Source organism: Chrysochloris asiatica, unplaced genomic scaffold (genome assembly GCF_000296735.1).
Source record: "Chrysochloris asiatica unplaced genomic scaffold, ChrAsi1.0 scaffold00310, whole genome shotgun sequence".
NCBI lineage: Eukaryota > Metazoa > Chordata > Mammalia > Afrosoricida > Chrysochloridae > Chrysochloris > Chrysochloris asiatica.
In genome coordinates this window covers 1,594,315-1,606,561 of record NW_006408828.1, presented here as the reverse complement: position 1 = coordinate 1,606,561, position 12,247 = coordinate 1,594,315, and the positions used below count along the sequence as shown (strand labels likewise).

The 12,247-nt window shown below is 55.6% G+C and overlaps 1 protein-coding gene across 1 annotated transcript in view; it reads right to left on the bottom strand.

The window, feature by feature from the left end:
• DAGLA (diacylglycerol lipase, alpha) overlaps positions 1–5,621 on the bottom strand; it is a 23,773-nt gene extending 18,152 nt beyond the window's left edge. Inside the window, exons 1-4 of the mRNA XM_006875000.1 lie at positions 5,512–5,621; positions 5,078–5,289; positions 4,448–4,549; positions 3,953–4,091 (exon numbers count right to left, since the gene is read on the bottom strand). Coding sequence (XP_006875062.1) covers positions 3,953–4,091; positions 4,448–4,549; positions 5,078–5,289; positions 5,512–5,606 — 548 coding nt within the window. The 5' untranslated portion in view covers positions 5,607–5,621. The remainder of the gene's footprint in view (positions 1–3,952; positions 4,092–4,447; positions 4,550–5,077; positions 5,290–5,511) is intronic.
• Positions 5,622–12,247: the final 6,626 nt, after the last annotated feature.

Genomic DNA, 12,247 nt, shown 5'->3' with positions numbered 1-12,247 from the left:
GGGAGAGGTGGGCTGGGTGCCGGGCATCTCTGCCCGGGAGAGGTGGGTTGGGTGCCGGGCGTCTCTGCCCGGGAGAGGTGGGCTCGGTGCAGGACGTCTCTGCCCAGGAGAGGTGGGCTGGGTGCAGGATGTCTCTGCCCAGGAGAGGTGGGCTGGGTGCAGGACGTCTCTGCCCGCTTGCCCCCAGGCCTACAGGAGATCCTCAGACAGACCTACTTCACATCTGAAGCAATCTCAGACTCTCAATTCCTCTAACCTGTTACAGCTGTCCTCTGTCCACTCTCAGCCCCTGGCCCAGCCCCAATGCTGGGTGCCCAGAAGTCTGCACGTTGAGCACAGACAACAGAGCCAACACTAAGTGTACAAATGTCCAAAGTGAGGCGGTTCTCACGGCTGTGCCCTCTCGCTGGCCCCTGGAGAGCCTGACGCCAGGTAGTCAGCCCGGGGAGGCAAGCTTTCTGCTAAAGTGCCGTCAAGTCGGTTCCGACTCACAGCGACCCTGTGTACAAGAGAACGAACCACCGCCCAGGCCTGAGCCAGCCTCACAATCGCTGCTACACTTGAGCCCATTGTTGTTGTCACTTGGCCAATCCATCTCGTTGGGGGTCTCCCTCTTTTTTGCTGACCTTCCACTTTGCCAAGCATGATGTCCTTCTCAAGGGACTGGTCTTTCCTGCTAATGTGTCCAAAGTATGAGAGACAAAGTCTGGTCATCTTGGCTTCTAAGGAACATCAGGCTGCACTTCTTCCAACACAGATCTGTTTGTTCTTTTGGCAGTCCGTGGTACCTTTAATATTCTTCTCCAACTCCATAACTCAAGTGCATCATTTCTTCTACGGTCTTCCTTATTCACTGTCCAATTCTCACATGCATAAGAGGTTATTGAAAATACCATGGCTTGTGTCAGGCTACCTTAGTCCTCAAACTGACATCTTTGCTCTTGAGCATTTGAAAGCAAAGGAAGGAAAGGGTGGCCCTCAAATGCATTCAAGGCACTCAGCATCCATCCAGAGTGACAGACGGGCTCTTTGAGGCTAAAGAGCCTGCTCATCTTCCAACCCTGACCCCACAGGAGACACAAGCAGAAGAAAAGTCAGGGGACCTCCCAGTCAGCAGGGGGTTAGGAGAGAGCCCAGAGACCAGAAGAACTAGATGGTGCCCCCACTATCTACCAACTGTTCTGATCAGCCATTATAGAAGGTGCTGGACAGAAGGGGAGAAAAACAAAAGTAGACCAAAATTCAAAATCGTAAAACAGATCCGGCAGAGATGGGTGGGACCCCTGGGACTGTGGCCCTCAGACACCCTTCAAGCCTAGAGCTGAACCCATCCTAAGGACCAACTTTCAGCCAAGCAACGGACAACGCTGTGAATTATAACATCAGACAGGAATGTGAGGCTCAGTATAATCAACCTACGAATCCCAAAGGGCAGCATTTGCCCTAAAACAAAGTTCAGAAGGCAGGAAGGGGCAGGAAAGAAGGACAAATAGAAATGGGGATTCCAGGGAGGAATCAGGAAGAACACTGTTATATGGAGAGGACTGCAACTAACATCAGGGACCAAAGTGGGTTGGATAGAAAACTAATGTGCTCCATAAACTCACCCTAACCACAATAAAAAGTTCAAAACAGAAAGGATAACAGGGAATTGCTGTTTCTGGGAGCTGCCTGTCCTAGGGACTTGGCCACCTTTACATATCCTAAACCAATGACCCACTACTGACAGTCTCTGAGCATCGTGTTCTTGAACCCTTCACAAGCTCATAGGGCTTTCACGCCTCCTTGAACTTCCTAATTGCAGTACCCATTATGCACACCAGGGGGCAGATGGTTTAAGCAGTTTGTGGGAACTGGCAGACACGCTTTGCAGAGATCTGAAGGCAAGGTTCCCAGGCGTGGAGATGAGAGTCATTCTCCCCAACCCACCAGACTTCCCTGGGAGGAGAAAGGGCCAAAGATTTAAATGTTCCTTCACGTTCAAAAATGAAAACCACCCCTTAGTGTGGCAAAACTTTCAAGTTGCTGGTTTGACAATGTCCCTGTTGGAAAAAACTGCTTGTTAGCTTTGGAGCAGGGGGTAAGGGGTGAGTGGGTTAGCCTTAACCAAGCCTGTGACCAGGATGCCCAACCCACCCCCTCCCAAGCCCACCTGAAAAGCTCGAGCAACCTCACTAGGTTACGAGGCCTTTTGCCCACTCACATGGTCGGCACACTGTAGGTAAGTGTTCTCCTTAAAATGACAGCGGCAAAGGCGCTGGCTGCCCTGGGCCCCCAAAGTAATTACTGAAAGTCTGGGAGGGAGGCGGTTTCTCCTGGGCCCAGGGAGCCCAGAAAGCAGGTCAGGTGGGGGCGTGTGATGAGAGTGAGCAAAAGGGGGTGGTGGCTAGCTGGGCTGGTGGGAGCATCGTGGGCTGGCGCCTGGCATTTGGGGCACGGAGGGGCTGACGTGGGCACAGGTGTGGTCCTGCCTGGTCTGAGGGGAGCCTGACATGGAGGTGCAGGAGGGTGGGGTGGAGAGCACTCCTACTGGACTTTGGGGCCTGGCCTCCTGACCCAGCTGCTCTGGACAGAAGAGTGAGGGCCTACTGGGCTTGAGATGAGACACTTGGATTCCTCATCCGACAAAGGGCTGGTGAAAGGATGATGTTTGTCTTATTGTTTTAATGCTATTGAGTCAGTTCAGAGTCACAGCGACCCTGTGTAGGGTTTCTGAGGAGCAGCTGGTGGCTTTAAAACACTGACCTTGCGGCCCAGTGCTGATTCTATAGCGCCACAACATTTGTTGTTAAGTGCCATCGAGTTGGTTCTGACCCAGTGCGACCCTGTATAGGGTTTCCTAGGACAACATATGGACCCCTTATTGTGTAAAGAGGAGACGTGGGTTCCATTCCCGGTCAGCACACCTTCTGAGCAGCCCCCATTGTCTGCGTGTTGCTAGGATGTTGAACAGGTTTCAGCAGAGTTTCTAGACTAAGAGAGAGGTACTAGGAAGAAAGCCCTGGAGATCAGCTTCTGAAACCAGCCGATGAAACCATTATAGATCACAATGGTCTGACCCCCACCCCATCATGGGGATGGTGCAGGGCCCGGGAGTGTTTTGTCCCATTGGGTCTAGAATTACCATGAGTCAAGGGCTAACCTGACACCAGTCAACAGTTAAGGTCTAGGGCTCAGAGCAGAGCTTCATTCATAGTTAGTACTCAAGGGCCCTCCCTGTACGTTGGTCTTGGTTTTCCCTCCCATCCCAGAGCAGACCTCTTCTCGAAACATGGACCCAAGCTCACCACCTCCAGGAAGCCTTCCTTGATTAACCTCTTCCAACCCCTATAGCAGGCAGGTGTCCTCGTGGCACAGTGGCTAAACATTCAGCTGCTAACCTAAAGGTGGGTGGTTTACATCCACCAGCGGCTCCACCGCCGGCTGCTCCCATATAGATCGACAGCCTTCGAGACCCTCTGGGTCAGCTCTATTCTGTCCTATGGGGTCACTGTGACTTGGAACCAACTCAACGGCAGTGAGTGACCCCTTCATTCTAGTCTGATGGTTAAGACCGAGACTCCAAATCCAGCGTAGCTGGGCAAGGTTCTCACCTTTTTCTAGCTATGTATGTAACATCAGGCAAGTCACCCAACCTCTCTGTGCCTAAATTTCCTCGTCCGTATTATGGAGCCTAGGGTAAGTAGGATGCACTTGGCTCAGCTTATCCGCGTCTCCGACTGAAGACTGGAGTTGTTGTTAATGGCAATGCCTTTGATTTACTTAGCAGACGTTACCACCAAGTTAACCAGTCTGCATGCGTCACCTCCTTCAAGTGCCACGACAAACTAAGACCTGTTATGAGTCCTACCTTGCAGATAAGGAAACTGAGGTGTCGAGTGGTGGAGCCTTTGGTTGAAATGCAGTTTGGAAGTGGGGAACAGGGACTTGCCCGCCCACCAGGCCAACTGACCGTAGGTTGTAGGTCCTCAGGTTACGCTGTCTCCTCTTGGTGGCTCTCAGCTTGACGAAGGTGCGGCCCGTGGGATCAAAGACGCAGAGGACGGTAATACAGACGCTAAGGATGACCACCCAGTTACAGACGACCATTCCTGTGGGAGCAATCGTGGAGAGGAAGAGATGGAGGTGTTGGGAGGCACGTCCACACCCTCTCTGCCTCCAACCCCCTTATCAGGAGACTTGGTTATGTCCTGAAGAAATGGCCTCATCTTCATCCTAGTCTCCAGCCATGTGGTTGTCCTCTTGCTCCTGAGACCACCCTTAGCAGCACGGGGAAGGCAGCAAAGCGGGTGTCTAGGGTGGTCTTGTGATGTTTGGAGGACAGGCCTTGGCTGCTGCCCTCCCCATCCAGGGCCCCCAGAGGTGGACAAACGGCCACAGGACCAAGGTGGTGGGCCTCACCCTCCCAGATGTGCTTTCCTCTGACCTCTACAGTGACCTGACGTACCGAGGGTGACGTTCTTGGCGGTGAGGTCATTGCAGGAGGTGTAGTACTGGGTGAGCCAGACAATGCCCACGATGGCATAGATGAATTCGATCACCAGGATGGCTGTAAGGAGAACAGGGCCCGACTGAGGGACAGCCACCGCAGCCAGTCAGGGAAGGGCCCCGGGCATGGCTGCCCAGCCAGCTTAGCTGCAGGGTGGGAGGCAGTGAGTCCTATCACCCGCCCGCAGGGCCACACGGCCCACCCACCTCCCAGGATTTCACAACTATGAGGGAACTCTGGACTCAGATGTATCTTAGATAAGTGACTTAGTCTCATGGAGCCTTTGCCTCCTCATCTGTAAAATGGGAGTAAGAGAGTGTTAGACTCTGAGGGCCACTTGTTTTCTGCCACAATTACTCAACTCTGTCGCGGCAGGCAAAAGCAGCCATATGTAAGTATGCAAATGAGTGAGGATGTTACATAAAACTTTATTTATAAAAACAGATGGTGGGCCGACTGTGGCTCACAGGCCACGGCTGCTCCAGTCCTGGTGTAGACTGTGAGTGTGTGAAGGTGGTGCCCTGGGGCCCAGCCAGTGCCCAGCATGCACTGGGGGAATGGATGCATGGGCGTGGAGGAGACCCTTACCCAGGCGCACGTAGAGCACATACTGCATGGAGTCGCGGGGCTCTGTGTAGAGGATGCCCCCACGCATGCTCAGCCAGATGATGGCCAGCTCAGCGATCATGCAGCTCAGAAGGATGCCCAGGTAGCCGCGGCCGTGGTCCACCAGGTTCAGGGAGCAGGCCTCGTGCGGGTTGTAGACCAGACCAAAGAGCACCACAGACAGAATCACAAACCTGTGGGGACACAGCCCACCGTCCCTCCTGTGAGACCTCTGCCCTGCTGACATCAAGTGCCCCTGAGGGTCTGGGCAGGGAGCCCTGCTATCAGCAGTGGGCAGTACCAGCAACGTGTCCACCCAGCATCTCCGGGGGTGGTGCTTCCTCTGGGAATTGGAGACAGGACTCAGGTGTGGCAGGGAGACCACCCATCCCTTTCTCCCCAAGCCCAGGTCTCACCAGGTGGTGTGCAGGAGGAAGAGGAAAATGGCCGGCAGGACGAGGTCATCGCTGCCCACAGACCAGCGCCTCCGGAACACCACGATCCCGGGCATGGCTGGCGGCTCTGCGGAGGCTCAGCGGGCCTGGTGCTCACCTCCTGGGAGAAGGCAGAGGGCCCTGTTGCTGGCCACCCAGCTGCATACCCAGGCCACAGGTCCTGGCCCCATGGTCAGGGGGTGTCCAGGCTACTGGAAAAGCTGACCCCCTCCTGCATTTCCAGACCCTCCTCTCTGCAAAGCCAACACAAAGGATTCCAGCAGGCAGACCTTCAAATCAGTCTTTTGTCTCCAAGATTGGTACTGACCCCTTGGGGCCAACTTCTGCCCGGAGTAACTGCCCATCTCCACTAACGACCGGGCTTACCCCTGCCACCTCCGTAGGACCAGTGCCCCGAGCCCCTAGCCCTATACTGTCCTTCTATAAGGAGACCCGGTCCAGTGCACACAGGCCTTGTGGGGTGGGGTGTAACTTCCCAGACCAGGGCTGAGCCAGGCAGGTGAATGGCTGAAGACCTTGGGGAAGATGAACACAAGGACATGTCTATCTATGGCTGAAGGCTGGACTGGCAGAACATGGGAGGTGGGGAGGGCCCAACATACAGTAGGTGCTCAGCACAGAACTAGTGCATGAGGTCTCCAGGCTCTAACTTGCCTGGAGTCCCTCCCCATCACAGCTCTGTGTCCTGGAGGGTGGCTGGGGGTACTGTCCACCCCATCCAGCTGGAAGGGCAGTGGGGACTCCCTGCAGGGAATCCGGGCTCCAGGGACCCACGCCCACCTGAGCCAGCAGCCTGCAGACCCCAACTCCAAACTCTCTGGAGCAGCTAAATTCCAATGAGCTCCAGCCTGGCTCAGGGAGGGCCCCCCCCACCCCACTTAGAGCCCTGAAACCACGTGGCTGCAAGCCAGGAGGCTCCTTCATAGGGGGGTGGTCCCCGAGAGTTCCAGGGCAGCTCTGCTTCGGGAGGCGGGGCCCCCTGCTGGTGGGCAACTGCCCCCAAGCCAGCAGAGGCTTACATGGCACCTGGTCCAGGGGCGGGCGGCAGGTCCTCCTCTCCCGGGTAACGGCTCCGGGGAAATCGTGGGTCTGAGGAGACTGGCATCACTCGGGAAGGAAGTGGCCAAGTCTTGCTCGGCCGGTGGGCACGGCCCTTGTGGAGGACGAAGGGGCATGGGGCCTGAAGGCCAACCAACATGTCTGATACCAAACGGCTCCCTGTCCTTGTGCGGCCACTGCGTGCAGCCCTGCCCGGCTGGCCGGCTGGGCGGACAGGCGGGCTTGTCTGCCGGGGTCGTGCCTATTCCTGCCCCCACCCTCAGGAAGTGACATCATCCCCCTCGCTCTCTGAGGAGGAGTCGGGAGGAGCTCAGATGCCGGGAAGCTGGGAGAAGGATGAGGAGTGAGGGAGGCCAGAGAAGGAGGGCTGGGGGGGGTGACGGGAGGGGCTGGGCTGTGACAAGTAGCTGACTGAATGGGACAGGTGAGGTCAGGGAGCAGCAGATGACAGGGGTTTCCTCCAGCCCCTCCCTTTTCCTGGGCTCACCTGGTAAGGAGGTGGAGGGGTGGGGCTCAGGGGGCTGTCAGGGGCCAGTAGGGTCCTGACAGGTGCTGTAGTTCCACACCCTGCTCTGACCAGGAGACCAGGAGATGGAGAAACGGGAAGGACCACCTGTGCTGCCCTGTCCATTCCCAGGACATTTCATCCACAGGTACAACCTGTGAAAGGGGGTTCCTAACCACCCCATCCGCATGGCTCATCTCCTGCTGTGCAGAATGGCTAACCTCCTTCAGCTGGGAACCTTCACTGCACACCCCCAAACTCACACTGCAGCCCCTGTCCCTCCTCTGCATGCCTGTACCAGATTCTATGTAGCCTAGTCCATGTCTGGGGGTGACCAGACAGAGGCCAACAGGTAGCACCACCCCTGCAGTCTTCAACTAAAGGCATGACCCACTAGCTGTGCCTCAGTTTTCACACCTGTATAATGGGAATTGTCCTTGCTCCTGAGGTTCTGGAGAAAGACATCATGAAAAGTGCAGAGGCCCCGACTGGGGAGGGGCAGGGGGTGAGAGAGGTACACAGTGAGCCCTCAGGTGGAGTGCTGTTCCCCCTCCCCCCAGGATCTCACAGATTCTCAGGCTGGTCACCAGCAGGTCAAGGGCTGGGGCAGGGGTAGCAGGGCCCGGGGGCCCACAGCCTGAGATCTGTAAATCTCTGGGCTGCTATTTTTAAGGGCCTGAAAGGCGTTCTTTCTCTGAGACCCCAGCCAGTCACAATGGGGGTCTGTTTCCCTGCTGGGAGGTGATTTCATCTGGAGGAAATGTTTGGGGGGGGGGCAGGCAAAGGCTACTTCCTGGTCTAGCCCAGTAACCCTGCCTCTGTTCTCCTCCCCTAACCAGTAAGGAGGAGCAGAAATGCTGTGGGGGTTCGCTATGCCCCAGCTGTGCCCCGAGCCCAGGCAGGTGTAAGTGGGCCATCACAGATTCTTTCTGGCCATCCTTTGCCCCTCCCCAGATCCCTGGCTTTCCTAAAAACACTTCCTCCTGAAGGTCCCATGCTTTACCTACCCCAGTTCCTCTGCCTAGGAAAATCCTACCACCTCCCTCAGGCCAGTCAAGATGGCACCACCTCTTGGAAGCCCTCCTTGAGTGCCCACCCTCCTCTGGTACTCCTAAGCCTCCCAAGCCCAGTTCAGCAGAGTGGTGGGCCACCCACACTGCCCACCCCAATCTCTCCCCCAGGGCAGCCTTGCTCCTGCCCCAGGTACCTCTCCATCAATGGCCAAGGACGCAATCAAAGCAGCCTGCTCAGGCCAGCTTCTTCCCTGCCATGTGTTCCAAGGGGCAGGGGACAGTGCTCCTTCCCCGCTTCTTACTTCATACCCTCCCCGCGTGCCAAGTTGAGCTCTAGTCCAGTCCTTCTGTGACCACTCAGGGGACCCCCTTCCTCTCCTCCTCCCGGACCTGCAGCTTCCCCATATATCAGATGTGCGCAACTGAAGGGCTCTGCACACTCAGGGTCTGTGTGTGTGATGGGGTGGGGGCAGTTGTGTTAACAGGGCACCTGGGGGGGGCATTCTAGAACTTTTGGGCAGAGTGAGTTATGATTCTGGAAAGCAGGGTCTGGTGCGGTCTCGTGGTCACACCAGCTGAGCAGAAAGGGATGGGTGAGCAAACAAAGGTCCTGGCATGGCCTACACGGGCCTTGGGTGGGGGGGCTGCTGTTGGAACACCCAAGCCTCCTGGGGCTTGGCCTGGGAGCAGGGTCCAGCCGATGGCTGCTGAAGCCCACACAGGCCTCCTGGCCCAGACTTGAGAACAGCCTGTCACAGACAGCTCTGGTCCAGCTGGGACAAGACGGGAGGTGGCCTTCTCTTGCCTGCAGGGGCTCAGGGCATTGGGGCCGGGGGACAGGATGGTGTGTTATGGGAGACCTGTCCAGTGCCATCTCTGGTCTTGAGGCCAATCTCTGAGATTCCCTACCTGGGCAGAGGTGGCCTCGGGTTGGGTTGGAGGTGGAGACTGAAGGGGAGGAGGTATGTCTGCAATTAGCTGAGCACCCCTATGGCTCAAGTCCTGGGCTGGTCGTCTTCAGGTGTTCAGCGGGTACAGGTACTCGTAACACTCTCATCCCACAGAGCAAGGAGATGGGGTGAGAGTACCCGTTGGGTAACCCTAAACAAGTTACTTAACCTCTCTGTGTTCCTGGGGTTCCTCACTCTAAACGGCACCCATCAAGAGGACAGTGTAGAAAACCTTAGGGGATCATTCTATTCTGTCACACAAGGTCCCTACAGACGCGATAGCACCTCACAACACCACCAACAAAACCGGGGATGAGAAGGCATCTCCCTCAGAACTGTCGCGAGGGTTAAGTGAGTCAGTCGTCCTCGTTAAACACCGAGAACTCGCTTGTCACATAGTAAGTGCCCAGCAGATGCTGGTCCTTCCATTATCTCGATTTTAGGAGGAGGGGCCTGAGATTCACAGAGACTCTGCCCTGATGGATGAGCAGGCAGGAAGTGGGTCATTCGGATTCTGATGCCGACTGAGGCCCACACCTAGTGCAGGAATGTCAGGAAAAGGGACCCCAAAATGGTCCTCCACCACCCAGGCTGCCTGAGAGACGGCCCAGGTCTACCTCACTCACCCGGCTAGCACAAGGTGCCAGCCCCCGAGACCCCCAGCTCCTCTTCACCAGCACCCTCTGAGGGCTGTTCACACAGCACTGGGGTCCCTGAGCCACCACTTCCTACCTAGCTCCTGGGGAGAGATTCCATTAACAAGATGTTACCCCAGGGAGCTGGGGCCAGAGATCCTCTCCTACCCACTTCTGATGATGCACAATCCTAGAAGCCCAAGAGTGAGCCCCCTTGCTGGGAAGAAATCTGCCAGGCAGCATCACAAAGCCACCTGGGGTCCATGCGGAGAAGGGGTAGAGACATTCAGACCCAAACCCACCTTTCCTTGGCCTCTGTCCAGCCACACCCTAGAATTGCCTAGTCTCTTGGTCACTGACCTCAGGACAGGAAGTCACAGCCCTGCTAGGCTTCAGTTTCCTCATCTGGAGAATGAGGGGGCCTGGATTAAGTGAGAGCCTTTGGTTTGGGATTTATGTTCATGTTTATTTGTGTTCACAACCAATGGCTGGATGCTCCTTCAGGGAACCACACACAGTGAAAAGGAAGAGTGTACTTTACAACGAACAAAAAATCAATGAATTAAACTAGTAGGCTGAGGGACTCCGATGTATGCGTACAAGAGAGAAAGAAAAGCCCACACAGCTGCTATATGTAAAACTAACATCAGACCCCAAACTCCCTGGTGGCTAAAGCAATAAGGGGAATTAGATGGCCTGGGAGGACTTTCAGCTGGTATCCTGAGGTTCCAGGTCTCCTGCTTCCATGGTGACTGGGCCTCCAGGTGAGATGGCTCCCTGAAGGGGCAGAGAGGACCCGGGCTGCCTGCAGGGCAAGCCGCATGCCCTAGAGGCCCCATCCTGGCCTAGGTGGACACACGAAAAGGCCAGCCTACTGCCCAACTGACTCGTGTCTGGACACACATGTTGGGGTGTCTGAATCCCAGCTTCTCACAGTAAGACCATTAGAAGCTCTGAGCGGCTTATGGGGCTTATATATGATAGCCTTGCAGATGGAGGAAATCAACATTAAACTGCATCAGCCCAGAGTGATGGGCAGAGAAAGTCCAGGAATGGGTTGTTTCTCTTTGTGAATTGCCTACTTTACAAAGACTGACTCAGTTTCATCCTCAGTCCACTGCGAGAGAGCATTATCATTGCCCTTGTTTTATAGATGAGTCAACTGGGGCACAGAGAGGAGAACTGACTTGCCCCAGGTCACACAGCCTGGTTCCAGGGCCCACGTCTTGTCTTAACACTGCCTCGGAGGAGCAAGACCAGGGTTTAGTTAAGCACCTGTTTTAAACCGAGCACCAAACCTCCCCTTTAGAAGCGAGGAGGCAGGGTCTCAAAGTCCAAACAGATCTCTCAGGGTCTCTGTTTGGCTGGACTCACAGTCCCACCATCACACAGGAGAGTGCAGGGATCAGTCCCATTCTGCTGATGAGCAAAACTGAGGCCAGGGGAATTCTATAGTTTGTCTTGAAGGGACAAGGACTGAGGTATCTGTGGAGCTGACACACAGCATAGGGCCAGGAACACTTTATATTTTATTTCAACCCTGTCAAGCTGCTGAGTGCTTTTTTGCTTTTTACGTCTCATAGTGACCTATGCATGTCAGAATAGAATTGTGCTCTACGGAGTTTTCAGTGGCTAAATTTTCAGGCTTTTCTTCTGCGGTGCCTCTGGGTAGATCTGAACCACCAACTTCTCAGGTAGTAGCTGTGTGTATTAACTGTTTGCATCACCTGGGGGGATTCCCCCTGCTTTACAGTTGCAGAAACCAAGGCAGTAGAGGGTAAAGGACTTGTCCAAAGAACATACGAGAAGGACCTGGCAGAGCTGGGGTTACAAGCAGCCTCCTTGAGTTACTTAAAAAGAAAAAGTCCCCCAAGTCTCAAGTCTCAGGCCGACACCGCCACGGAGACCGGCCCATTTCACCCTGTGTTCCAAGGGCTGTGGCTCTCTCTCCTGTCTCCTTCCCCAGATCTGCAACGCCAGCAGGCCTGAACCCGACAGGCAGAGCAGGGGTGGACTCTGGAAGGGAAGGCAGCGAGGGAGGCGGCAGAGAGAGCACGCGTGGGCTGGGGGCCGCGAGCACCACCAGCCTGTGCAGCCCAAGTTAGGGGCCTGAAAGCTGTTGCTTTTCACACGTCAGCTGTGTTGGAGCAGAAGGCAGAACCACGTCGGCCTGGGGCTGGGGCCGGATTTCAGCACAGGATGGGCCTCACACTTCCAGGCCCTGGGACTAACTCTGGATGTGCTGGCTGGGCCACGTCTAAGACTCCTGGACCCTGAAGGATCAGGGGCAGCAGCCCCTTCACCCTTCACAACTTGCCATGCGCTCAGCGGTCCTCATGACAACCCTTGCTGCTCCCATGCCACAGATGGAGAAACCGAGGTACCAACAGGTGAAATAACCTTGTAAAGACCTCAAATGAATGAGTGGTCAGGTCAGAGTTTGAAGCTTGGGCTAGCTGCTGTGTCCTCTGAGTAGAGAGCCCACCCCACAAAACATGATCAGGGAGCTGGGCGAAGAGTCAGGGGGAGGGTGGG